The sequence below is a fragment of the Mesoplodon densirostris genome, chromosome 3 (assembly GCF_025265405.1).
Source record: "Mesoplodon densirostris isolate mMesDen1 chromosome 3, mMesDen1 primary haplotype, whole genome shotgun sequence".
Lineage (NCBI taxonomy): Eukaryota > Metazoa > Chordata > Mammalia > Artiodactyla > Ziphiidae > Mesoplodon > Mesoplodon densirostris.
Genome location: NC_082663.1, coordinates 38,155,676 through 38,182,032, shown reverse-complemented (window position 1 = coordinate 38,182,032; position 26,357 = coordinate 38,155,676). Strand labels below are relative to the sequence as shown.

General features: G+C 38.5%; 1 protein-coding gene across 4 annotated transcripts in view; it reads right to left on the bottom strand.

Moving 5' to 3' along the window:
* MRPS30 (mitochondrial ribosomal protein S30) overlaps window positions 1-26,357 on the bottom strand; it is a 61,039-nt gene that overhangs the window by 21,095 nt on the left and 13,587 nt on the right. The window contains exon 6 of one of the 4 annotated variants that reach the window (XM_060091682.1): window positions 4,953-4,978. The exons of 2 other annotated variants lie outside the window; for them this stretch is intronic. In XM_060091682.1, coding sequence (XP_059947665.1) covers window positions 4,968-4,978 — 11 coding nt within the window. In that variant the 3' untranslated portion in view covers window positions 4,953-4,967. Of the gene's footprint in view, window positions 1-4,952; window positions 4,979-18,288; window positions 18,567-26,357 lie in introns of those variants that run through there. One more of the 4 variants, XM_060091681.1, reaches the window with a different exon arrangement.

Genomic DNA, 26,357 nt, shown 5'->3' with positions numbered 1-26,357 from the left:
CATGAGGGATATGGATATTCCTACTGATGGTTTGAAATGAAATCTGGAATTACTTCTTAAAAGGGAATTGGTGAATGAGAGCAAAAATTAAAATTTTTAATTAAAAAATTTAAAAGCAGCAGGTTGTTTTACTGCATAGAAAACTACACATTTAATGACGTTTTACTTCAGTGAATGTGCCTTAATAGACTTTTGAACCTCTGTACAACTTAGCTTGTATACTCTCCTTCTTTCTTTCATCTGTCTTTTCTAATCAAATAACCAAGTCAGTTAACGAACACCTAACTAACGCTGTGTTAGACTGTGAGAGTCTAGCAATGCTCTTGCTTTTATATGGCTCACTGTCAAGTTTATACAGTACCGCTCCAGCTGGATTTCCGTGCTACTTCAGTCCCTTCTGACTTACTTTGACAGATCCTTGATTAGGGCTCTCACCTAGTCTACTTCTACCAAAACAGCCCTATCCTAATCCAGGACACTAAACCACCTGCCCTAACCACCCTCAAAAGCAGGCAAACCTACATGTCTACTGGCCTGTTCTGGTTCTAGAACTAGCTCTGCTTAGCATTTAGCTCCTTCTTCACCATTTGAGTTTTTCTCCATTAATTCTGGCTCCAGTGAGGAAAAAGCCTTTCTAGAGAAAGTAGCATTTGAGCTGGAACTTGAAAGAAAAAAAAGTATATGGATTCATTTCCAGCTGAGAAAAGAGAATGAAGAAACGTATGGAAGTCTGTCCTGATGAGGCAGAGCAGAATTACATAGATAATTTTTAAATACTAACAATGTCTGGGGCCCCAAAAGGAATGGGATACAATAAAGACAGTATAAATACAGTGAGAGCATGGATTTTTGTAGGCTTTATTGTAATGGGAGAAACAATATCTCCATTTTTGAGCAATATTTGCTTGGAAGCATGCACTGCACTTATAACCTACCACGTCATTTAAACCCACATAGACACAATGAAGTGAATGTTATAATTAGCACCATTTTACAGAGAAGGAAACTATCACTTAGAGAGGTGGAATTTGAATCCAGCTCTTTCTTACCCCGGAGCACTTGCTTTTACATTAAATTGCTTGGACAAGTCATGACACCTTCTGGCACCTTGAGAATCTAAGTCCTATTTCTCACATTGCTTCCTCAGGAAAATAGGTTATAACTTCTAAAAAATTAACTTTCAAATGAACTTCCAGAACACAATCTATTTATAACTAGATGGAATTGTTTATGTAGTTTAAAATGCCCTCTCTACTCATGTAAGATGATGTTTCCTACAGAAGTAGCAAACTCACTAGATACATGAAGACTTGAGGGAGAATATATGTCCTTATATAACATATTTTCTAATTCTAACCTGTTTTGAAAATGTTTACTTATCATTTTTTTCTGTTCCACTAATTCATATTTATCTAAGATATATCTTGAGTTAACAGTCAATGCCTCTAAAATAAAGTATACAAAAAGAGGACAGTAAAAGATAGCTACACTGTATGAACTTACCATTCACACCCAAGTTTGGATTCTGAATTTTTAATAAACTTTTACTTTCAAAGCCTTTGCCATTAAAACCTTTGCTTTACAAACTTTTTTCCACTTGTTATGCAGGAATGAATTAATCTCTCCCATCTAAAGACCACCCCTCCCCCCAACACACACACACAAAATCACATTTCTAGTGTTTCCATTGATCAGTCAGAATTTACCCATCCAACAAATATTAAGATCCACCTATGTGCTCGACACTGGGTCAACTGCTGGGGTCCAGGGCTGGGTCCAGGAGGCAAGATGTATGTAATCCACACACATTTCAGTAGATTCACATGCTGTCTTTAAATTAAGGTAGTCCTCTGAACAAGACAATTGTCTTTTAAGGCACAGACCTTCCTGGGATACAGCTACACTACTTAGACTGTGAAAGACTTCATGTTTCTCCTGTTTTCCTATGGGTGCTTTACAGTTATTGATTTAAATACACACCCAAACACAGTAAATGTTAGTATGTATATTTAAATGCTGGTAATGAGCATTAAAAATTGTGAACACCAACTACTTCAAGAAAAATAATAACATTGCCAGGGATGTTGTCCAAAGAATTAGTCAAGCATAAGTCTACAACCTTTAAAGGGAAAAATACATACATCCAATATTGTCCCCTAAATTATTATCAGTATAACACCTTGTTTTTAATTATCTACAATTCATATAAGAGCTTTACTGAAATTTTAATTGCAGGATTTTTTTGATATATACTTGCTATTTTATAGCACTGGACATAAGTACTAAATTTTGAGATCTGTACATTAATAAAATCAGAGGGATTCTGATTGTTTCATTCAAAACACCCTAATTTTGTGAAATTTTCCACCAGATCAAGAGTCCTTATTGCAGCCATGAAGGGAAAAGAGTAATTGACCTCTATACTGTTAAGTAAAAAATGTTTAACATTTATATCCAGAATATTTTAAATTGCGTTTATTGATACCTGACAGAGCTTTTATTATTGATAACATAAATATAAACATAATTCTAATTTAAATTTGGAACTCTCAGTGATTTCAATATTAATGTGACATCTCTCCTTGTTGATTTACTGTAGAAGGACTTCACGCAAGTTAACTCAAAGGACCTAAGCTTTTGCTACATCTGGAAATCCTGTTGAAAAATATGGCAGAACTGCACTTGCTACACATCGAGGAAAAATAAGAGTAAGTTACAGGCGTCCAGACTGAGAGGTATCATGGTTAAGAATTGGGAAACTAGAATAAGACTACCTAGGGTCAAATATTGTCATTAGCATTTACTGGCTCTGTGACCATGGACCCCATCTTCCAAGTAAGAGTGATAAGATAAAAAGACATAACTCACCAAAGGCACTTAGGCACGTGCCAGGCAAAAATAAGAGTTCAGTATAAACAACCTATCACAAAATAAACTGACATTGCTGGGAACATGCTAAGCACCTTATATGGATTGTTTCATTTAATCCTCACAACACCACCAAAAAGTATGTGCTATTATTATCCTCATTTTATATGTAGCTCATATTATGTTAAAGAAAGAGAGAAAGAGAAGGGTGGGGGGAGAAAGGAAGGAAGATTAAACTTCTTTAAATGAAAGATTAGATTAACAGATAACTTGTTTATGGACGGTGTTAAACAATTCTGGATGTTATAAATTTATAAGTAATTAGCTGAATATTTATAAGCAACTACATTTAACTACAGACATTTAGCTATTACTCAGTGCCTAATTATAAAGTCTACTTATTACCTGGGATTTTTATTGCTTCTCTTTTCCATCCATTTCATGGCGTATATAGTTGCTGTCAGGAAAACAAAGCTAAGTCAGACTTTAGATCAATTACACATACTTAGTTGGTATCTCTTACGTGCATAGCACTGTGAATATCCCTGTTTGGGGAGGAGGGGAGAAGTGAACCAGGGAATGATATTGTTAGGGATTAGGGAGAGACTGAACAAACAAAACCTGGTGGGGGAAATTAAAGGCACCCATCATTATGAATAATCAAGATAGGTTTTTAAAAACTTAGTTAAAGCTTCAAAGCAAAAGAAAAATTCCATTTAAATAACCATTCGCAGATTAAATACATTTGTTCTATTAACATTTCCTTGGGCATTTTTCTTCCCTAGCACTCATCTGACCTCCTTAAAATTTGTCTGCATCTTTTGTTTCTCAAAATTCCTCCTCGGGCAAAGTTCCTGTGCTACATCTCCAAAGACAAATAGAGGTGAAGAATGTTTCATGGTAAAATAATAATTTCCCCAGCATTATTAGTTCATCTCTGCTCACACTGGCTGTACTTAACATTGTAGATTGCTTTGTCACCTGCATGCACTTGATTTATCAATATAGATGTAGAAAATAATTTGTATATTTACATAGTGTATACTTCATTCTTTTGTCATTCCAATGGACCTCGTTTTGTGTACTCCTCATAAAGCTGACTTTATATGTTTTATTAAAGTATACCTGGGATTCATTGTAAGGTTTAAGAAAAATCAGTAGCCTTAGAACTGGAAATATCTAGGTTTGCACCCTAGGGTTCCCCTCCCTAACTATGTGGCCTTAAGCAAATCATTTAACCATCTTAGATTCAGTTTCCTCTTTTCTAAAATTACAGTAATTATCCTTGCCATAATTATCCCATAAAATGTCTGGAAAACCCAGATGTAATATATGTGAATTAAAAACAAATTTGGTATTACTAGAGTATCTCTGGTCCTGATGTAGTTTATTTTGTCTCTGACTTTGGTCCTAGGAATAAAAGATCTTTTCAAATAATTAAACAAAATGTGTTGCTGGTCATACTGTTGATAGAAGTCTCAGATGTTTGAACACTTATCCCACTAAATGCTTAGCAAGGACCCTGACAACTGGGAGAGAAGTCTTCAGTAGAATAAGTACCATCATACTCTTATTTATTCCTTCTTCTCTTGATTGGGTTGAACCATAATCTTAAAGGCATACTTAACTTATTTGCAAAGGCACAGAGCGCCCACTGGTGCCAGCTCACTTTACCAGTGTTTGGACAAATGCACCCAGAGATTCAGACCACCCTCCAACCCCCTCTCCAGTCCATCCTCCAGGACCACATCTCTGTAGGATCTTAGCTTCCAAGATCAGCTAATGTTATTTTCTGTGGTTAAATCCTCATGGCCAACCAACCATGAGCTGTCAGATCTGCCAGAATTATTCCACCAAAGTGAAAACCACCATCAACTATCTGGTCCACCTGCAAATGCAGGCATCCTACACCTACCTCTCTGTGTTTCCATTTCCACCATGAAGATGTGGTCCTGGAGGGTGTAAACCACCTCTGGGCAACCACGTGATCAACCTCCAGAGGCCTGACAGCCCCAGAACGGACTGGGCAAAAGGCTCACCTTCAAGCCCGACAAGGAGCCTTCCAAGCCCAGCGGCCTTCCTCATTCCAGAGTCCCCTCTCAGGTGTGGACTAAATGGAAAAAATAAACAATAAACTTTCCTTTTACATAAAAAAACCCCACCCTTTTGAGGTTATTCATTTAGTTATTCATTCATTTATTTTTATCTCTCCAGTGGGAAGAATTTATTCCAACTTAAAAAAATTGTACAAGGCTTCCCACAATTCGTTGGATTGAATTCTTCATTGCTTCCAGGATGAATTCCAAACTCCTTGCAGTGGCATTTAGAGAATTCATCACTTTTCCCAAAATATATTTCCAATCTTTATTTCTCATTTTTCTAAACTCTTATGCCACAACAATATCAAGCCACTGGATTTTCTGCAAACACAATATATATTTCAATCCCTTTCTCATTTCATCATGCAATTCCTCTACCTAGGGATGTCCTTCCTTTGCTTCTCCATCTGCTGCTTTCTTACCCCACTTCTAAGACATAATTCTCAAATACTTTCTTCATGGGGAATCCTCTCCTAGACGGCCCACCTTAACCCATCCTCCAGACTGACCCTGAGGAAGGTCAATGGCTGTTTATCAAGCACTTTATGGAAGAGATTTCTGCACTGGGCTAAAAATTGAACTAGATAATTTCAAAAGTCCTGTGTGATAACTCAATAAAATGCTTCCAAGCTTGGGAGGAGCAAATTGTCAGCATACAACTGACTTTTATACTGATACAAAGGCACAACACAACTAGAGTCTAGTCTATTTTGAATTTAGTATATTTCCAAAGTTGACAGCCACTTTTCAGTCCAGGACCAAAAGTTTTCATTTCAGGATTTCTTAAGACAAATTGTTTTAAAAAGTTATCTAGAATTCTCTTTTTTGTTTGTTTGATTTTAATATCCATTCCATTTTAGCAGCAAAATGTTTCTTTTCATAATTTTAAGTGTCTAGGTCTAGGGAGTTTAATAATCATGGTTCCATTTTGTTTTGTGTAAACTGGAAAGTGTTAATTTGTTCCTAGAATTCACACCTCTGTAAGGAAGGTATGACGGGTTGTCATAATTTCTTATCGTGATGGGGAAAAAAATGTTAATGCATGAATGGTCACATCTTCCTTCACTCTCCTATCCTTGCTGGGCTTCTGAGATATTTATTATACTGATTCTTGTGTTGGCCAGACTATGGTGTAGGTATCAAGCGGCAAAGTAAAAACAAACAAACAAACAAACCCAACTAGGTTACTTACTTTAAGGTAGGCAAAGTCTATTCTTGAAAGAAAAGAGTAGATTTGAAACAAAGGAGGGAAAGGAGAAAGAAATAAGAGAAGACCAAGAGTGGTGTGAATTTTGAGAGAGAGAATTTGAAGAAGAGACAACGAAAGAGGAAGTGGGGAAAGAGCAAATAAACCAAAAGATGGGGAAGGGGTGAAGAGAAAATTGAGGGCAGCAGCCTTACTGTGTTTATCAGCTGGGGGGATGGTTGGGAACGCAGATTTTTAGGATATTTTGCTGTGCTTCATGGGACAACCACTCTTGGCATTTTTCAAGAATACACACAAAAATAATTTAATTTTCAATTTTTAGATTGAGATTCTCATGCATGTCATACCCCATAGGACACCATGCTGTTGAAATGGGCTACATGGTAGTTCAGCTGTATTCGGTTACCTACTATAATACTTACCATTATTGTAATTGTCTCTTTAGTGGCTTGTTTTTCTTACTATACTACAATCTCTATGAGGATAGGGATTCTGTCTTAATCATTTTTGTAACCCTATCCTCTAGGACAATATCTGGCAAGTATTAGGTTCTCAATAAACATTCACTGAATGAATGAATGAATGAATGAATGAACATGATGCCAGAAGCCTTGACCAATTGCAGTCACAATACCATGGAAGAAAAGTCTTAAGATAGAAAATTTCTTCAAAGTTTCGGACGAGTTATGAAACAATATTTTTTCCCCAAAGGTAAGAACAGACACCGCCTACAGTTTTCTCCAGCAGTGATTTTCCTTTTTGCCTGGGCAAATTACACATCAGAGCACCCACACACAGTGTCTTGCAAAAGAGAACAAATATGATATACAAAGCATTCTTCTGATCATAAGGAGGAAAAGACACAAAGTAGACAGAGATAATAAATGTGTTGGTGTCTATAATTTACAGCACTTATGTGAGAATCCACTGTAGCTGCAAACTATATTTTCCCCAAAAGGTCAACATATTCAAATCAGATAGTTTTATTCTTAAAATATTCTGATTGATTATGAGTGAAGCCAGTAGAAGATTCAATGTATTTGTAACTCCAAAACTTGTAAGTCAAATTTTGCTGCATAGTAAATTATATTTTGATTGCTTTTGTTGAGGGTTCTAATCAGGGGGGTGCATTCATTCATTAGCCAGATATTTACTGAGAATTATAATGTACCAGGCACTGTGCAATGTACTACAGCCTGAACAAAGAACAGACGCAATCCATACTCTCAAGGAACCTAGGAACAATAAATGCAATAAAATAGGGATGTAATGGAAGTCTGTGTGGAGTAAATGGGCAGTGAGCCTCAGTCTGTGTGGAAGAGCCAAGAAGCGGTTCACATATAAAGGTAAATCTGGAGCTTCGTCATGTAAGGACAAGGAGCTCAGGATCAATTCAGTGCATTTAATGAAAGACATCTTGTTCAGTATAGCTAAACACGAAAAAGTGAAGCATGACAGGACTTCAGGCCAGAAAGGTGACCAGGGGTCTTGCAGGCCTTGTTATGAAGCATGGATTTCATTCAGAGGGAAATCTTTGTATCCTTCTGATGGCATTGTGAAGGCTAAGTAGAGAGAAGTGAGACTGGAGGCAAGTAAGAAGACCCTTGGAATTGTCCAGATGAGGAGTGATGAGGATCTGAAATGAGACAGAATTGGTAGGGGAAGAAATGAATGGTGAGAAGGAAACATCTTTAGGAATTTTCAACACCTGGTAACTGACTGGATATGGGAAGGAAAGTATGGATGTAAAAAATGACTCCCAACTTTCCAGACAGGAGACTGTGTAAACAGCTGTGCCAATCCATGGATTTGGGAACACTGAAAAGGACAGGAGGCTAATGAGTCCAGTTTGGGGCATGTGGAGTTTGAGCATATTGGGGACATCCAGGTGGTGATCAGGAGCAAACTCCTGGCTGTAGAAAGAAACCTGAGAGTTTTTTAGGTACACATGGCCATTGAACATGTGAAGAACATGAGAAGTGTTTGGAATATCTTAAAGCTGTTACCTCCAATTTGTCTATTGTCTAAATCCAGATTTTCACATATGAAGGTCTGTTGAAACAGTAGTTTACAAACTTTAGTTTCCTTCTCACATTTGGAAAAGTGAAACACACTTAACAGGTACCAAAAGCTTAGTACAGCAGGATTTTCAACCTAGCTGACAAGTTCAGTGATGGTGTAGTCTCAAAACTTTGGGGAGATACAAGGTATGAAAGGCCCTCCAGATAACTGACTTCTTTTTTTTTTTTTTTGCGGTATGCGGGCCTCTCACTGTTGTGGCCTCTCCCATTGCGGAGCACAGGCTCTGGACGCGCAGGCCCAGCAGCCATGGCTCACGGGCCCAGCCACTCCGCGGCATATGGGATCCTCCCAGACCGGGGCACGAACCCGTATCCCCTGCATTGGCAGGCGGACTCTCAACCACTGCGCCACCAGGGAGGCCCCGGATAACTGACTTCTTAATCCATGGCTTATCACTGATTAAAAGTAAGGCATATCCTTGTATACATAACTATCAAAATGTATATTTTAGCAACAGAAAATTCCATGATTCCCTACTGATGTACTGTTTCTTTTTTTTTTTTTTTTTCATTCAAATGTAAGAAATTGAGAAACTATGAACCACTTTGCTTTGTTCTTCTTCTGGGGTTTATCTTATTCCTTCATTTGGAACATATTCCTCTGTTGTCTCATTTTGCCTAATTCTCTGTTTTTATTTCTATGTATTAGGTGAGTTAGTTACATTTCCTGATCTTGGAGAAGAGGCCTGATGTAGGAGATTCCCTATGGGGCGCAGCAGTGCATTCCTCTCTGATCACCAGAACAAAATTCTCCTGTGATGCCTCCTATGTCAACCGCATTGGCCCTTCTGTTATGGTGGGACTGACAACTGTGGTAGACGGGGCTAACCCCTGGCACAGTTGACTGCCAGGCCCTGTCTCCCGTAGAGGCTGCCAGCCACTGGTGGAAGGGGCCATGTCCTGGCTCAGCTGGATGCATGGCCCAGGGAATCCCAGGCCTGGTGCCAGCCCACTGGTAGGTGGGGCTGGGTCTCATTGTGACTAGCTACTTGGACTGGAGTGTCCCAAGACTGGTGCAGACCAGTTGCAGGGGGATAAGTCTCCGGCACTAATAAGTAGAGGGAGGACTCCAAAATGGTGCTTGTCAGCATCAGTGTCCTCATTGTAGAACAAGCTCCCCAAAATTGTTACGGCCAAGAGCTGGGTCCCCAGAGGATGTTCCAGTTGCTTCCTGCCGCCCTGGGAGGCTCTCTAATATCAGCATGTGAGTCTGATCCAGGTTCCTTTCAAATTACTGCCTCTGCAGTGGGCCTCAAAGTATGTGAGATTTTGTATGTGCCTTTTAAGACTGGGATCTTTGTTTCCTACAGCCCTCCAGCTCTCCTGTATGCAAGCCCTGCTGGCCTTCAAAGCCAGATGTTCCGAGGGCTTGTCTTTACAGTGCAGGACCCACAGGCCCCCCCAGAAATGAAAGCTTTTGCTCTGCTTTGAATGTTGTATTAAGAGAAGCCCTCTGATTTCTGCCACCATTCCACCCACTCACCATGACGCCCACACTCACCACAAGCCTACATCCACCTCCACACTCAGTCCCATCATTCCTCCTCATACCTTATTTCTTATTCCTTTACTCCAAGGACTTCATCTTCAGACATTGATTTTTTGTTCCTTTATCTTTATCTACCACCCGATGGAAAAAATTATATTCAGCTAAGGAAACGTGGGGAAAGATATAACCAAAGTGGAATCATGTCACATTTGGGTCACATGTTTGCTCAAAAGAAGTTTCTCTTAGGCTTCCTTTCCATAGCACTGTCAAACTATAAGTGTCTTCAGATTTACTGTAGGATTTGGGATGCCAGTTGAGCAGCTACAGTCTCCTTATCTAGATTCGGATTTCAACCAGTGAAACCATTCCAAATAGCTAACATGTTTCCCTACAATGGCCAAAAAAGCTTTTTCTGGTAAACACTGCCAGATAGACAAAACAGAGTCACCTAAATTGTCACTTCGAATATACAGCCATCTTTTATGCAAGAAGAGATCATCTCCCAAAGATGATCTGTTTCACTGGCACAGAAAGGACAGGTAAGGTCAGTATCATTAATGAAAAATATGAAGAACTATTTTATGAGGAAAAGAATAGTAGAAGAAACAAGTAAATGGAGAAAGGAAAGTGAGGCAAAAGGAAGCACTAAATAATAAGGGCAATTGATTTGACCAAGAGCATGAGACGACTCACATGGTAAAGACAGGTTTGGAATTTAGATTTTTAGACCCCTAGTCCAGAGTGATTTTCTCTACCCACAGTTTCTTAATCAGCCTGGCAAGAGTGGTCTATAGGTATACAAATATTGATTCCTTTTACACAGGCACATGGAGAAATGGATGGAAGGAATACATAAGCCAGTTGCCGCTGATTAAAAATAGACACTTCCTAAGCTGTGAAAAAGCCAGAGAGAGGCATGGACATATATACACTACCAAACGTAAGGTAGATAGCTAGTGGGAAGCAGCTGCATAGCACAGGGAGATCAGATCGGTGCTTTGTGACTGCCTGGAGGGGTGGGATAGGGAGGGTAGGAGGGAGGTAGACACAAGAGGGAAGGGATATGGGAACATATGTGTATGTATAACTGATTCACTTTGTTATAAAGCAGAAACTAACACACCATTGTGAAGCAATTATACTCCAATAAAGTTGTTAAAAAAAAAAGTCAAAAGAAGAAACAAGCATTGTAACACTATTAATTTTCTGAGAAATCACTACCAATGGAACTTTTTGTACTTTAAAGTGTACTATTCTAGCCAAGTAAATCTCTATTAATTTAAAAAAATAGACCCTTCCTATTTAAAAGAGAATGCTGAGTAAATATAAATTTCTTTGGGCTCTGTGATATAAAAAAATGTTTGGAAGCACTGTGGAGTCCACACCACAGTGAGACTTGGACGGCCAGTGTTTGACTGGGATAATCAGCTCCTTCTCAAAAATGTCTTGTCTCATGAGTCTGAGAGGACATGGAGTCTGTGTCGGGAATCGTGAAACCAAGTCCCGCCAAGGTTCTGTGGTAGGTATGAGGACAGGCAGTACTCCTGGAAGACAATATTATATTGAGGAGCTCTATATTAAGGAAGGAGATTCCTTGAAATTGTACTAAAAAGAGTGTTGAAACCTGAAAAACCTTTTCATACATCTGGGAGTAAGTAATTTAACACTGAATACTTTAAGTAGGCTGACATGATGAAGTGGCCGTTTTTTGCTACTCCTTCCTAGTGGGTAACAGAGACCAATTAATGTGGCTGAGGCTAGGGGTCCTCACTGTCCATGCTAATCTAATGTTAGTGTGGAGGGCTTCCTGAAAGAAGACGTGTGAGAACCTCAGAGTAATCACTAAAGCAACACTTGGATAGCAGGCAGCAGCCACAGCTTAATTAGAGCTGAACCTTCCACAGGCAGCCTGATCTGGGTAAAGAGGGCAGAGTTTCTCACCATTTTCCTTTTGTTGTCCTCTTTTTTTGATTTTAGAGGCCTTCAAGTCATGTAGCCTATGTCAGTTTTTTTTTGTTTTTTGTTTTTTTAATTTTTATTGGAGTATAGCTGCTTTACAATGTTGTCTTAGTTTCTGCTGTACAGCAAAGTGAATCAGCTATATGTATACATATATTCCCCTCTTTTTTTGGGTTTCCTTCTCATTTAGGTGCCTATATCAGTTTTAAAACATGATTCCAGGGCTTCCCTGGTGGAGCAGTGGTTGAGAGTCAGCCTGCTGATGCAGGGGACACGGGTTCGTGCCCCGGTCCGGGAAGATCCCACATGCTGCGGAGCAGCTGGGCCCGTGAGCCATGGCCGCTGAGCCTGCGCGTCTGCAGCCTGTGCTCCGCAACGGGAGAGGCCACAACAGTGAGAGGCCCGCGTACCACAAAAAAAAAAAAAAAAAAAAAAACATGATTCCAAATTATTTTTATATTCCTGTCATCAGGAAGAGGGGTCTCTGCCTCCTTCTCTTGATTCTTGGTAGGTTTATAACTGGTCACAATGTAAGTGATGCTATGGGACTTCTGAGACTAAGTCAGAAAAGGCCATGCAGCCTCCAACAGTTCTTTTTAGACACTCCCTTATGGAACCCTGAGCCATCACATAAAAAGTCCAACCACTCTAAGTCCTCTATGCTGTGAGGAGGCCCAGGTCACATAGAAAGGCCAAGTGCATGCAGTCTAGTCAGCTAGCTCCAGCTGAGATCCCAGCCAACAGCTGGCATCAACTGCCAGACATGTGAGTAAAAGTGGCTCCAGATGACCCCAGAATGTAGGTGTTGAGTCACTCCCAGAACTTGAGTTTTACCAGGTGAAACCCCGGGCATCATGGAGCAGAAACAAAACACTCCTGCAACAGGCCTTTGTAACCTCCAAAGCATATCATGTAAGCTGTCATACTGCTCACTGCAGAAGGTCCAAATTAAATGTTTTGTTACTTTCCCCCATGTCCAATGCCTCTCTGCTGCAGATGTTTTAACATTTTCAAACAGTCAAACATTAATACTGAAGCCCTGTAAATGGTTATATTTAATAAGAATTAATTAATACCTTCTCACACTGTATCTCTGGATTTAGCATTAAAATCCATTTCCAGGGGCTTCCCTGATGGCGCAGTGGTTGAGAATCTGCCTGACAATGCAGGGGACACGGGTTCGAGCCCTGGTCTGGGAAGATCTCACATGCCACGGAGCAACTAGGCCACAACTACTGAGCCTGCGCGTCTGGAGCCTGTGCTCTGCAACAAGAGAGGCCGCGATAGTGAGAGGTCCGTGCACTGCGATGAAGAGTGGCCCCCACTCACCGCAACTAGAGAAAGCCCTCACATAGAAACGAAGACCCAACACAGCCAAAAATAAATTTAAAAAAATACGGGAGTCCATGTATTAAAAAAAAAAAAATCCATTTCCAGATGGAGAAATGACATATGGCAAATAACTGATAAAGGTGGACTGATCAGAATAGCAAGAATCCAGTTCCTGACACCCAGCTCTTTGCTCCCTCCCCAGGGAATGCTTAGTGACTATAAACATAGGACAAAGAAGATAGGTACAATAAATGACCTCCATTCCCTGTCACTTGTTTTAATACTTCCATGTTCAGTATTTTTCCCCAAGGAAACAATTCCTTTGCTAAAAATACAACCCCTCCTCCACAAAATCTATGTAGTTCTACAAAATATTTGACAACACTAAAAATGGTGTCTAGTCACAGTCTATTTATCTAGATTGTCAAGAAAAGATAAGACAATCTGGAATCTAATATAAGCATTGAACACTTTGTTTTTTTTACTAACTAGAGTTGAAAATAAACAATATATTTTTCTTTTAATCCAAAAGATTGCTAGTTAATACACATACCAGCAGAACTCTCAAACAACTGATCTTTTGGTGTGACAGCAGCACACCTGTACTACTACTTTAAGCCTGGCTTGGCAAACAGAGATAGGTCAATAAGTCATTGATTTTGTACTGCAAAAAAATCCTAAAAGCTAATTATTACTTGAGTCTCAAGCTTGATGCCAACTTGGAGATTCTCACATGGAAGTAAATTGTATCATCTCAGAGTTACTCTGGGCTTCCTACTATTAATACATCAAAATGCCTTTCACTATAGAAAGAACTAGAATATAAAATAAAGGGAATCTATGAAATACAGCTCACAACATGATCTACCTTATGAAGCCAAAGTACAAATCATGAGTTGTACACTAATGACCTATTTGTGGCAATTTAGGAAGAATATGGGACAGGACTCAGAACACTTGGATTCTAGACCCAGCTTTACACCAATTATACATGGGACCTTGGGCAAATCTCTAAACTTCTCTGGCTTACAGGCATACCTCATTTTATTGAGATTTGACTTTTTTGCACTTCACAGTGCTTTTTTTTGTTGTTTTTGCACATTGAATGTTTGTGACAACCCTGTGTTGAGCAAGTCTATCGGTGCAATTTTTCCAACAGCGTTTGTTCACTTCCTGTCTCTATATCACATTTTGGTAATTAATGCAATATTTCAAATTTTTCATTGTTATTGTATTTGTTATGGAGATGTGTGATCAGTGATCTTTGATGTTACTATTGTAATTGTTTAGGGGTGCCACAAACTGCGCTCATTTAAGACAGTGGTTCTCCCTCCCTCTCCTCTGGCCTCTCTAATCCCTAGACACAACAATCTTGAAATTAGGCCAATTAACAACCATACAATGACCTCTAACCGTCCGAGTAAAAGAAAAGCCACATGTCTCTCACTTTAAATCAAAAGCTAGAAATGGTTAAGCTTAGTGAGGAAAGCATGTTGAAAGCCAAGATAGGTCTTGCACAAAACAGTTAGCCAAGTTGCGAATACAAAGGAAAAGTTCTCGAAGGAAATGAAAAGTGCTACCCAAGGAACACACAAATGACAGGAAAGCAAAACAGCCTTATGGCTGACATGGAGGAAGCTTTAGTGGTCTGGATAGAAGATCAAACCAGCCAGAACATTTCTTTAAGCCAAAGCCTAATCCACGGAGAGGCTCTAACTCTCTGCAATTCTGTGAAGGCTGAGAGAGGTGAGGAAGCTGCAGAACAAAAGTCTGAAGCTAGTAGAGGTTGGTTCATGAGGTTGAAGGAAAGAAGCCATCTCCATAACATAAAAGTGCAGAGTGAAGCAGCAAGTGCTGATGTAGAAGCTGCAGCAAGTTATCCAGAAGATGCAGCTAAGATCATTAATGAAGGTGGCTACACTAAACAAGAGATTTTCAGTGTAGACAAAACAGCCTTATATTGGAAGAAGATGCCATCTAGGACTTTCATAGCTAGAGAGGGGAAGTCAATGCCTGCCTTCAAAGCTTCAAAGGACAGGCTGACTCTCTGGTTAGGGGCTAATGCAGCTGGTGACTTTAAGTTGAAGTCAATGCTCATTTACTATTCCAAAAATCCTAGGGCCCTTAAGAATTACGCTCAATCTACTCTGCAATCTAGAAATGGAACAACAAAGACTGGATGATTATATTTACAACATTGCTTACTGGATATCTTAAGCCCACTGTTGAGACATACTGCTCAGAAAAAAAAATACTTTTTTGCTAAAAATATGCCAAACTATTTTTTAACTAAGGTGTGTGCATTATCTTTTAGACATAATGCTATTGTACAGACTATAGTATAGTATAAACTTAACTTTTATATGCACCGAGAAACCAAGAAATTTGTGACTCACATTATTGCAATGGTCTGGAACCAAACCCGCAATATATCTGAGGTATGCCTGTACTTTAAAACCAGAAAATTGTACTAGATTGTCATATGGGAATGTGGATTCTCAAATAAGTTTGTGCATTTAAGCCAGTTCCTTATTCCTAGGATTCTCCATGCTTATAATACTCATAAGTTTGTCCTGCCTTTCCTTTGCCTATGTTTTTCACACACACACACACACACACACACACACACACACACAGCTTTTGTTATATACGACATGTTATATTTATTTTTATTTTTATAAATGTAGTGTAAGCCCTGAATGGGTGTTTTTTTTTCTCTTTTGTAATTCAAGTGCCTGACTTAAGCTTTGATTGTTGTCATCCACTACAAAGAGTCATCCCCCTCAAAGAAAGCTATCTCAAATGAACACATTGCCAGTCAAAGAAATAGAGCCAGGACATCACTGCCACCCCACAGTAGTCTCCCTTGTTTTAGAGATCTTTGTTGATTTCTGTAACTGACCACTTGGGCTGCTTTTTTTTCTCCTTCTGTGCTTAAAATTTCCACTTATATTTAAATTCACCAATAAAGAGTGAGCCCGTGAAATCCTAGGCCCCCAGCCTCGATCCCCCAAAAAACAGAACCCCAGCCTCATGCTCTCTCTCTCTCTACCGGCAACCTTGCTGTGTGGCCCCAGGTGTGCCATGTAATTTCCAGGACCTTTAAGTAATAAAACTTTTTTTTTCCAAGTTTGGTGATGGTTATTGCTGAGGGCATCTTGCAGTCATAATAAGAACCATAAGGGCTGGTCCAGCCACAACACTGGTTATAAATAGACTGAGACCGGCACAAAACAATACATTTACATAAATTTTATAACATATGTATATTTCAAGCATTCAGAAAACTTAGAAAATATTGAATGAAAACCAATATATCCATCATTCAATCTTAACAAATACTATTATTTTACAATACTTATTCCTGATCCTCCTTTTCTAAAATAAATAAAATGTTGCAAACATAACTAAAATAACCAAACAGAACCACCAAACATAACCATCACCCCACTCCAATGCTATTCCACTTCCTCCCTCATCATACTGTAATATCCAGAAGTATGTACAGAGCTTCCAGTTTATATTTTTATATTTTACTACACCTGTATAGCATTACCAATGTAATATTCTCTGGACTTTTAAAACTTACATAGATGGGATGATACTGACCATATCTTTCGACAACTTGCTTTTTCCCCCCAACTTTGTTTTCCAGATTCGTTCATGTTCATTCATTTAAACACTAGTATGTTCATATGAACATATAACAACTGATATATCTATTCCTTTATTGGTAGACATTCGGTGCTTTGTGACCACCTAGAGGGGTGGGATAGGGAGGGTGAGAGGGGAACGCAGAGGGAGGGGTTATGGGGATATATGTATGTGTATAGCTGATTCACTTTGTTATACAGCAGAAACAGCAGAAACTAACACACCATTGTAAAGCAATTATACTCCAATAAAGATGTTAAAAAAAAACAAAAAAGAACACAACTTATTATTGGCGGAGGCTTTTAGAGTTCAGAAATCCTGTTCCTAGAGCTCAGAGTTTCTTTTGTTTTTGTTTTGTTTTGTTTTTTTAAACTACAGTGGACCCTGGAACAATGCAGGTTTGAATTGCATAGATCCATGCATATGCCGATTTTTTTCACTAAATACATACTACAGTACTACTGGATCCACAGTTGGTTGAATCCACAGATGCAGAACCATGTATGCAAAGGGCCAACTGTAGAGTTATACTCAGATTTTGGACTGTGCAGAAGGCTGGCACCCCTAAGCCCCCCATCTTGTTCAAGGGTCAACTGTACCCGTGTTGGTTTACTAGGGCTGCCAAAACAAACTACCACGAACTAGGTGATTTAAAACAACAGAAGTTTATTATCTCACAGTTCTGGAGGCTAGGGGTCCAAAATCAGGGTGTTGGCAGAGAGGGCAGATGTTCCTCTGAAACCTGTAGGAGGGAATCCTTCTTTGCTTCTTCCTAGTTTCTGGTGGTTTACTGGCCATCTTTGGCATTCTTTGGCTTGCGGCTGCAACACTTCAATCTGCCTTTGTTGTCACATGGTTTTTCCCTCCTGTGTCTTTTTCTTGTAAGGACACCAGTCATATCAGATAAAGAGCCCACCCTACCCCAGTCTGACCTCCTCTTAACAGATTACATCTGTAGTGACTCTTTCCAAATAAGCTCACACACTGAAGTACTAGGAGTTAGGACTTCAGTATAGCGGGGGGGCACAATTCAACACATAACACTACACATGTTGATAATTTGTTAAAAAGCTTAATGATGATAGACTTATTAAAATAGGATGTTCCCAAACGATCAATGACAACTTGTGCCTGGTCCTACAAGATAGTGTACGACTAATTGAGTACTTATCCATTTCATCATTTTAAGTAGTTTTATAGTATTTGTCATGGGTTGAAGAGTATCCCCCCAAACTCATGTCCACCTGGAAGCTGAGAATGTTAACTTACTTGGAAATAACGGTCTTTGAAGATGTAATTAGTTAAGGATCTTGAGATGAAATCATTCTGGATTTAGTGTCCACCTTAAATCCAATCACTGGCATCCTTGTGAGAAAAGGAGAAAACACACACAGACACTGGGAAGAAGACCATGTGAAGACAAAGCAGAAATTGGAGCTATGCTGACATAAACCAAGGAATGCCAGGAGCCACCAGAAGCTTGAAGAGACAAGGAAAGATTCTCCCCTAAAGCTTTCAGAAGGAACATGACTGCCAAACCTTGATCTTGGACTTCTGGCCTCCAAAAGTGTGAAAGAATAAATGTCTGTCATTTTAAGCCACCAAATATGTGGTTATTTGTTATGGCTACTCTAGGAAACTAATGCAGTACTCCTTTTATGTAGATTGGGAAAAATTTATTTCAGCAATCCCTTATTGTTGAACAGTTAGGTTGTTTCCAATTAAAAGAACATAGTAAGACAGGGACTTCCCTGGTGGTGCTGTGGTTGAGACTCTGCACTCCCAATGCAGGGGGCCCGGCTGGGTTCAATCCCTGGTTGGGGACCTGGATCCCACATGCATGCCGCAACTAAGACTTCACATGCCACAGCTAGGACCTGGTGCAACCAAATAAATAAAATAAATATTTTTTTTAAAAAGAGAACATAGTAAGATGCTAAAAAATGTACTTGATGAAAAGAAATGGAGAAGATATCCAAATAACCTTGAGATAGGCAATTATAAATGGGAAGAAGCTACCAGAAAAGAGATTTCAACTCAAAATAAACTTTGTCTAGTAATCAGTACAGTACAAACTGGGAAAATGGCAGCCTAGGGAGGTAATAAATCTTCAATCTTCAGGCACAGAGCTGAGTATTTGGTGCAAATATTTTAGAGGATATTTGAGCACTGAATCGTGGGTTGAATTTGATGACCATTAAATTTCCTTTTATTCTAAAAGTTTATGAGTCTATCCCTTAGGGGATAGTGCCATGGGGGAAAATGTATGAAAGAAAAATATCACAACTGAAGAAATTTAGTGAAAGGGCAAGCTGAACCCCACACAACTCTCCAGCTCTCAAGAACATTACCATTTTGTCATTTGGAAACAGGAGGTTTAAAAAAGAAATTAAAAAAAATAATGTTAATGGCAAATCACATCTGCTGTGACAGGCTTAGAAGGAATGATTCATCGCACATTAGAGTTAGGAGGGATTTTGAAGATCTTCTTGTTCTATCCCCTCAATTTATTATATGAAGGAACTGAATTCAAGAAAAACTGAGTGGTCTCAAGTCATTTAGCTAGTTAATGATAGAAGCAAGACTTCAATCTAGATTTTTAGATCCAACTGTCAAATCAATTTTAAAATTTGTTTACATTTTCAGGTAACATGAGACCTAGAATTCTCTGGCATTTGTTCTTTTAAATGACATTTAAAATCCTAGTTCTGAAGGTTGCAACAAATTACACTTTACCAGAGGATAATTGTATAGATATTTTTTTCTTCCTTTAGGGCTTTCCAAATACACAGATCCTTTATTTTTCCAATTATGAATCACACCAAGGTGGTGAGATATGGAAATCTTGCAAATATACTGAAAGGATATAATCATCCGCATACTTGTGAACTAGTCCAATATTAAATATATTTATGCCCACATTAGCTAATCTTAAAGAATTATCATGTTCAAGTTTCTTACAATTGAAAAAATTATGATTCTTTTTCCCCCATAAATGAATGTGAACTTAATATTGTGGAAATTTCATGTTTAAGTATTTCTCCTTCAGTGTATAATACTGTTACTATTCAATCACCTTTCAAAATACCCCCAAAAGACTATTCATAGAATATAGAAACTTACAGTAATTTGATTATGAAATAAAAACATAAAACATTTTGTCAACAAAAATGCATAGATATAAGGCAACAGTCCAAAATGTTAACAGTATGAGATTATTTTTCCCACTTCTCTGTGTTTTTCAAATTTTCTATAATGATTACATATTTCACACTGACAACAAAAATAATCTTATATTCTACAGATTAAAATGAAGCTAAAAAACAAAACAATATGAAAATCTGATTTTCTAAACTAAATCAAAAGCCTATCCATTCTCTACCTAAGTGGATAAAATTAATACATAGGATATTGGGCCTCCCTGGTGGCGCAGTGGTTGAGAGTCCGCCTGCCGATGCAGGGGATACGGGTTCGTGCCCCGGTCTGGGAGGATCCCATATGCCGCGGAGCGGCTGGGCCCATGAGCCATGGCCGCTGGGCCTGCGCGTCCGGAGCCTGTGCTCCGCAACGGGAGAGGCCACGGCAGTGAGAGGCCCGCATACCGAAAAAAAAAAAAAATACATAGGATATGATTTGATATAAACAAAGTCATAAACCTGACTGGATGCTTCTACATAGGGATGTTAAAATATTTATCTATATGTCCCTTGGGTAGTGCATGATAAGAAACTAAACAATGTCATCGAGTTTCAAATGAATATGGGTGTTGAAGGTTGACTGATTTCATGTTAATATAGTACCTGGAATTAAGAAGTTTATTCGCCATGTTTTCCTTTTTCTTCTTAGCTTCCTTTGCATCTAGTCAAATTATGAAGAAAGTTTCTGGATTTTATTCAGTATGAATCTAGCTCGAGATCATTTTCAAACTAACATGCAACTGATAGGACCATTAAATTTATGAATTCTTAAAAAGGAGAAATAATATAATGACTTACATTATAGAGGCCTTTGCTTATCAAAGGTTACAGTAACTTGGTTTTCCAAATTACTATTTCCTCTCCAATTTTGCCAGGTGAAATTGGTCTTTCAGACATATTAATGGTTTATTCTAAAGAAATTCTGTTAACATTAAAGCGTTTTTCCATTATAACTAAGCTGAACAAAGACAGAACACCTATGAGATAAACTAAAACTGGTTCTTAACCTACAGTTGTCATGTTGGGTGTTTTTGGACATTTAAAGAATTTATTTACGGAAATGCATGCTAATTTGAAATATATTTACAAATATCACCTCCCATGAGGTAATGGCCAATTAAAAAATAAACACCTATTTTAAAAAATTGTATACTTCTCAGAAATATGATGTTTGCACCTTGAAAAATCCTGTGTAGAAAGAAAATGAGCAAGATAAAATATGTGCTATGGCTAGTAGTTTATAGACACACGTTTCTACTGATTATCCACTGGCATGTTATTAATCAACATCAAAAATATCAACTAAGCCACAAATTATGTATAGCTCATTACAAAGAGTACTACAGATGGGGTACCCACTGGCATCCAGAACAAGAAAAAATGGGATTCCTAAATACCTAGTTTGATCCTTCATTTCCTTCCCTAAGTCTCCTTATTTCTAAGCTCCTGTATTCAATTAACATATATCCTTATTTATCCTCTCTCTACACTACTTCCATTCTTCTGGGCATGGGTAGATATTAACCCTTCTTTATTGGTAATGGCAGAGTAAAAAAGTTTATGAAGACAACATTCATTATGGATATTTTATTCTGACTTTCCAATTCAGGAATTCTCTCTTCAGTGGTATTTATAATCTTTGGTAGGCAGACTCTAAGAATCATCTGTCTCCAATGATTCACACCTCCTATTCATGACCTTGTGCAGTCCCCTCCCCTTGGTTATGGACTGGACACAGTGACTTGGCCTTCTGACCAACAATCTTGTTAGCAGACTCGCTCTATATGCTCTTTCTATTGTAAGCTGCTCTAGTGGAGAGGCCCATATGGCAAGGAACTGAAGGATGTCCCTACCCAATGGCCAGTAAGGAACTGAGGACTTCAGTCCAACAACCTGCTTGCAACCACACAAATTTGAAGCAGATCTTTCCCTAGCTGAGCCTTCAGATGACACCCTTCCCCTGATGGATACTTTGATTGCAGCCTTGTGAGACTCTGAATCAGAGAACCCAATTAAGCCATGGCTGAACTCCAGATCCACAGAAACTGTGATAATAAATGTATGTTGTTTTAAGAAGCTAAGTCTGCAGTTATATGTTATGCAGAATAGACAACTAATACAATGTTTTGTGTCCTTAATTTTTTTTACTGTTTTGTTTTTCTAGTTCTTGAATATTTGGCTCTTTTACAAATCTGCAATGACATTTTTTAGTTTCCAGTTCTATATTGAAATTTTCAATCTTTTATTCTATCTCCTTGAACATAGTAAACATTAATTTTAAAGTCTATTTCACAATCCAAATATTTGATGCCCCTTTGGGTCTGTTTCTATTGTCTATTGTTTCTGCTGATTTTCATTCTGACCGTCTTTCTCCTCTTGTGCCCAATTATTATATGGATATATTGTATTTGAAAAAGTTTTGTAGAAATAATTTGAGACCTAGGAACCTGTTCTCCTTCTTCAAACTTGCATCTTTCAGATTCCCAGGGCACTAAAAATCTCAGATCATGTTAATCTACTTTCAAAACTTCAGATTTTTCTAAGCTATCTAGTTGACTCAATTCTAAGCTATATTCTATGTGAATGGTTTGCTTCTAGTTCACCTTTATACCTTGAATGTGATCCTTCAGGGTCTCAAACCAAGGAATTCTACCCAAGTCCCAAACTTGGAGGTGCTGTGCTATAACTTCTGTCCTTCTAATCTCATAAGACTATTAAAATTCTACTCAACCTTTCAGCCTCCTCTTCTTGGTTAACAAATTCCCCCTCCAGAGCAAAAGCAGACCCAAGACTAGGTTCACCTTTCTGGATTCCCATTTTCTTCCTGATATCAGTCTGGCAATTACTCACTACCTTGTTACCTCTCTAATTGCCTTCAAGTGGATATTTGTTATATTTAGTCAGATATCATAGCAGGAAGATTGAACCAAATAATCTAGTCTACCATTTTGGGACACAGAAGTCAAAGGTTTCTTTTGTTTCTGTTTTTTTTTTTTTTTTTTTTTTTTTTCTTTTTGCGGTATGTGGGCCTCTCACTGTTGTGGCCTCTCCCGTTGCGGAGCACAGGCTCCGGATGCGCAGGCCCAGCGGCCATGGCTCACGGGCCCAGCCGCTCCGCGGCATATGGGATCCTCCCAGACCGGGCACGAACCCGTATCCCCTGCATCGGCAGGCGGACTCTTAACCACTTGCGCCACCAGGGAGGCCCTGTTTTTGTTTTTTAATAGGTTACTTCACAGCCTTCTAACCAGTCTGTGTTTGACCACCATTTGGGCATCTTCTCTAGTCTGATAAAGGCTCAACTCTGTAAGAGCATCCTAACCATTCTTCCACAACTGGGGAGGGTGATACTGTAGACAACCCAACATAGACTATAAAGGGAAACAAAATACTCCATATAGTGTCCAAATATTCTCTGGTTGCCAACTTTGGTTCTGTGAAAATAGACAAAATTTCTCCCAACCTCATGATTAATAAACTGTTAAAACAAAACAAATCAGGTTTCACTTTGCCTTTCATTCAGCAAAAGAGGTAGGGAACAGAAGTTCATGTATTTTGCCAGGTAACTAATATATCTTCTTTCACTCAAAGACCAGGTTTCACTTAATTATCTCAAATGAAACTGAACTCCTCATTTGAATTCAATTTATCATTCATGTATGTTGATAGAAAACTGAGATCCTAAAGCCTGAAAAGTAATCATAAAGGTTGAATTTTACCACTAGTAATACAAGTTCTTAACGGTAATCTGGACCTCAGGGGTCATAAACTCAATGCCTTAGAGACAAAACATTTAACAGAAATTAGTGAAGCATAACAGATGATGTTGGTCAAGAGAGTAAAAATGACGAGTGGGTGGTGGGGGGACTGGGACAAACTGGAGAGAGTATGTCCCCTCTAAAGGGACCCAGAGCAGACAAGTTCCAGAGTCTGTCTATTGTTAACACAAAAGAATGTAAACCTAGAGTCATCAGATTTTACTATTTTTCAAAAGAACTTGAAACCTGGATGTTTTAAAACCTCTCTCCCTTTTAATGTTGCCAATTAAGACAAAAAAACCTGCACCATCTGTGGTAAAGATGAATGACATAAAACAGAACTCAGCTGCCAAACTAAATTATCCCTGATGTACATTCTGGCTTTAAATCCTGCCCACCTTCTTTATTAATGATTAATGATTAATTACTGATTAAGAGAGGAAACTTATTGGAATGCTTCAGAAGATCTTAATAAAGTGCTTATAACAAAAGTACTGTTAGTTTGCAAATAAAAGTCAAGTTTTACATGAACTGAAGACCCAGAGAAATACTTTCCAAGTGGCTAAACATCATGTAAGCTTTCATTTTCCTAAGATCATGACAGGTTCTAGTGATTCAAACCTAGAATTAAAATGATAAAAAGTACAGGTAGCTCATTTATAACGCTATTTGGTTACATATTTCTGCAGTATATACCTCTACAAGATGAACAAGGCCATAAGGCCATAGCAAAAATGACTATGACAATTCCCATTTTATATATATATTTATCACATCTAAAAAATGCTAAAGGTGTGAATATCTTATCTTTATATCAATACACAACTTTTTTATTTTTTTATTTTTTATTTTTTTCAGTATGCCGGCCTCTCACTGTTGTGGCCTCTCCCGTTGCGGAGCACAGGCTCCGGACGCGCAGGCTCAGCGGCCATGGCTCATGGGCCCAGCCACTCCGCGGCATGTGGGATCTTCCCGGATCAGGGCACGAACCCACGTCCCCTGCATCGGCAGGCAGACTCTCAACCACTGCGCCACGAGGGAAGCCCAATACACAACTTTTATAAAAACATTCTGAGGGTGTTTGTTTGAATTAAAATATTAAAGCATCAAGTTTATAATCATTTACACAGTTATCTATTCAAAAATAAAAGATGGGGGCTTCCCTGGTGGTGCAGTGGTTAAGAATCTGCCTGCCAATGCAGGGGACACGGGCTCGAGCCCTGGTCCAGGAAGATCCCACATGCCACGGAGCAACTGAGCCCGCGAGCCACAACTACTTAAGTCCACGTGCCACAACTACTGAAGCCCACATGCCACAACTACTGAAGTCCATGCACCTAAAACCCATGCTCCACAACAAGAAGCCACCGCAATGAGAAGTCTGCGCACTGCAAAGAAGAGTGGCCCCCGCTCGCTGCAACTAGAGAAAGCCCGCTCGCCGCAACTAGAGAAAGCCCGCGCGCAGCAACAAAGACCCAACGTAGCCAAAACAAAATAATAAATTAATTAAACATTAAAAAGAATAAACAAAAATAAAAGATGGTTACTTTCTTCTGTCTTCAGCTTTTCTAAACTGGTTAATATATAAGTTTTTGCTATAAGTCACCGATTTAAAACTTCATTTATTTTGTCCAAAAACTAAAAAGGTAAAAAAAACTGATATCCCATTTGCATGCATCAACTTGGACTTCCCATCAATTCAATTCATTTCTAGAGAACATTACTTGCGTTTTAAATCCAATGGCAGTTCCTTTACATAATTTTAAAAATAAATCACCTTATAACCATAACTTTCTTTTAAAGATGCAAAAAGCCAAAAATACAACCTACAGATTAAACCCCAAACTTATGTCCAAACTACTCTAAAAGTTTCAAAAGCCAATTTCAAGCGTTAAAAGTTAATTACAAAAATTTCCAGAGTGAAATGCAGAATTCTGTAGGATGACAAAGAACACAAAATGTAATCAAGACCTGAGACAGAATTCCATATTTTTACATAGAGGGAAAGAAACAAAGAAATGTGATTGAGCTTAATTTTGTTCTAAGGATGACATCCAGAACATTATCTAAAGCAGGCTAATTATGAGAATACTCTTAAAGCTACATAGTCTTATAAGCTATATTTAATGAAGAGATAAGCTTATTTGGATAGTAACGATTGCTGAATTTTAGTCAACAGTGTGCTTATTACACACCAAGACAGTGATCACGTCTGTACATTTGGAATATTATTACCTGTAATTCTCACACTTTGTGGAGTCTTATTAGTCCCTGCTTTTTATTTTGTACTATTATTGTTGTTTGTCTTACAAAAAGTTTTTTAGCAAACTTTGGAATACTAAGGCCTTTCATGAGAAATTCAACCTTGTCCAATCAAATATTGTCCAATGTCAATGTTGTTTACCCGTGGGTCTTTGATTTCTATTCTCAATATTGTCTGTATCATTTTTTCCCTTTTATTTTTTATTTTTTCCTGCCTCTGTCCAAAGCAACGATTTTTTCCGATTTCTGTAACAGTAAATGAGTAATTAAAAAATTATTGTGTGGTGGGAATGTGAATTGGTACAGCCGCTATGGAGAACGGTATGGAGGTTCCTTAAAAAACTAAAAATTAAACTACCATATGACCCAGCAATCCCACTACTAGGCATATACCCTGAGAAAACCATAATTCAAAAAGAGACATGTACCAAAATGTTCATTGCAGCTCTAT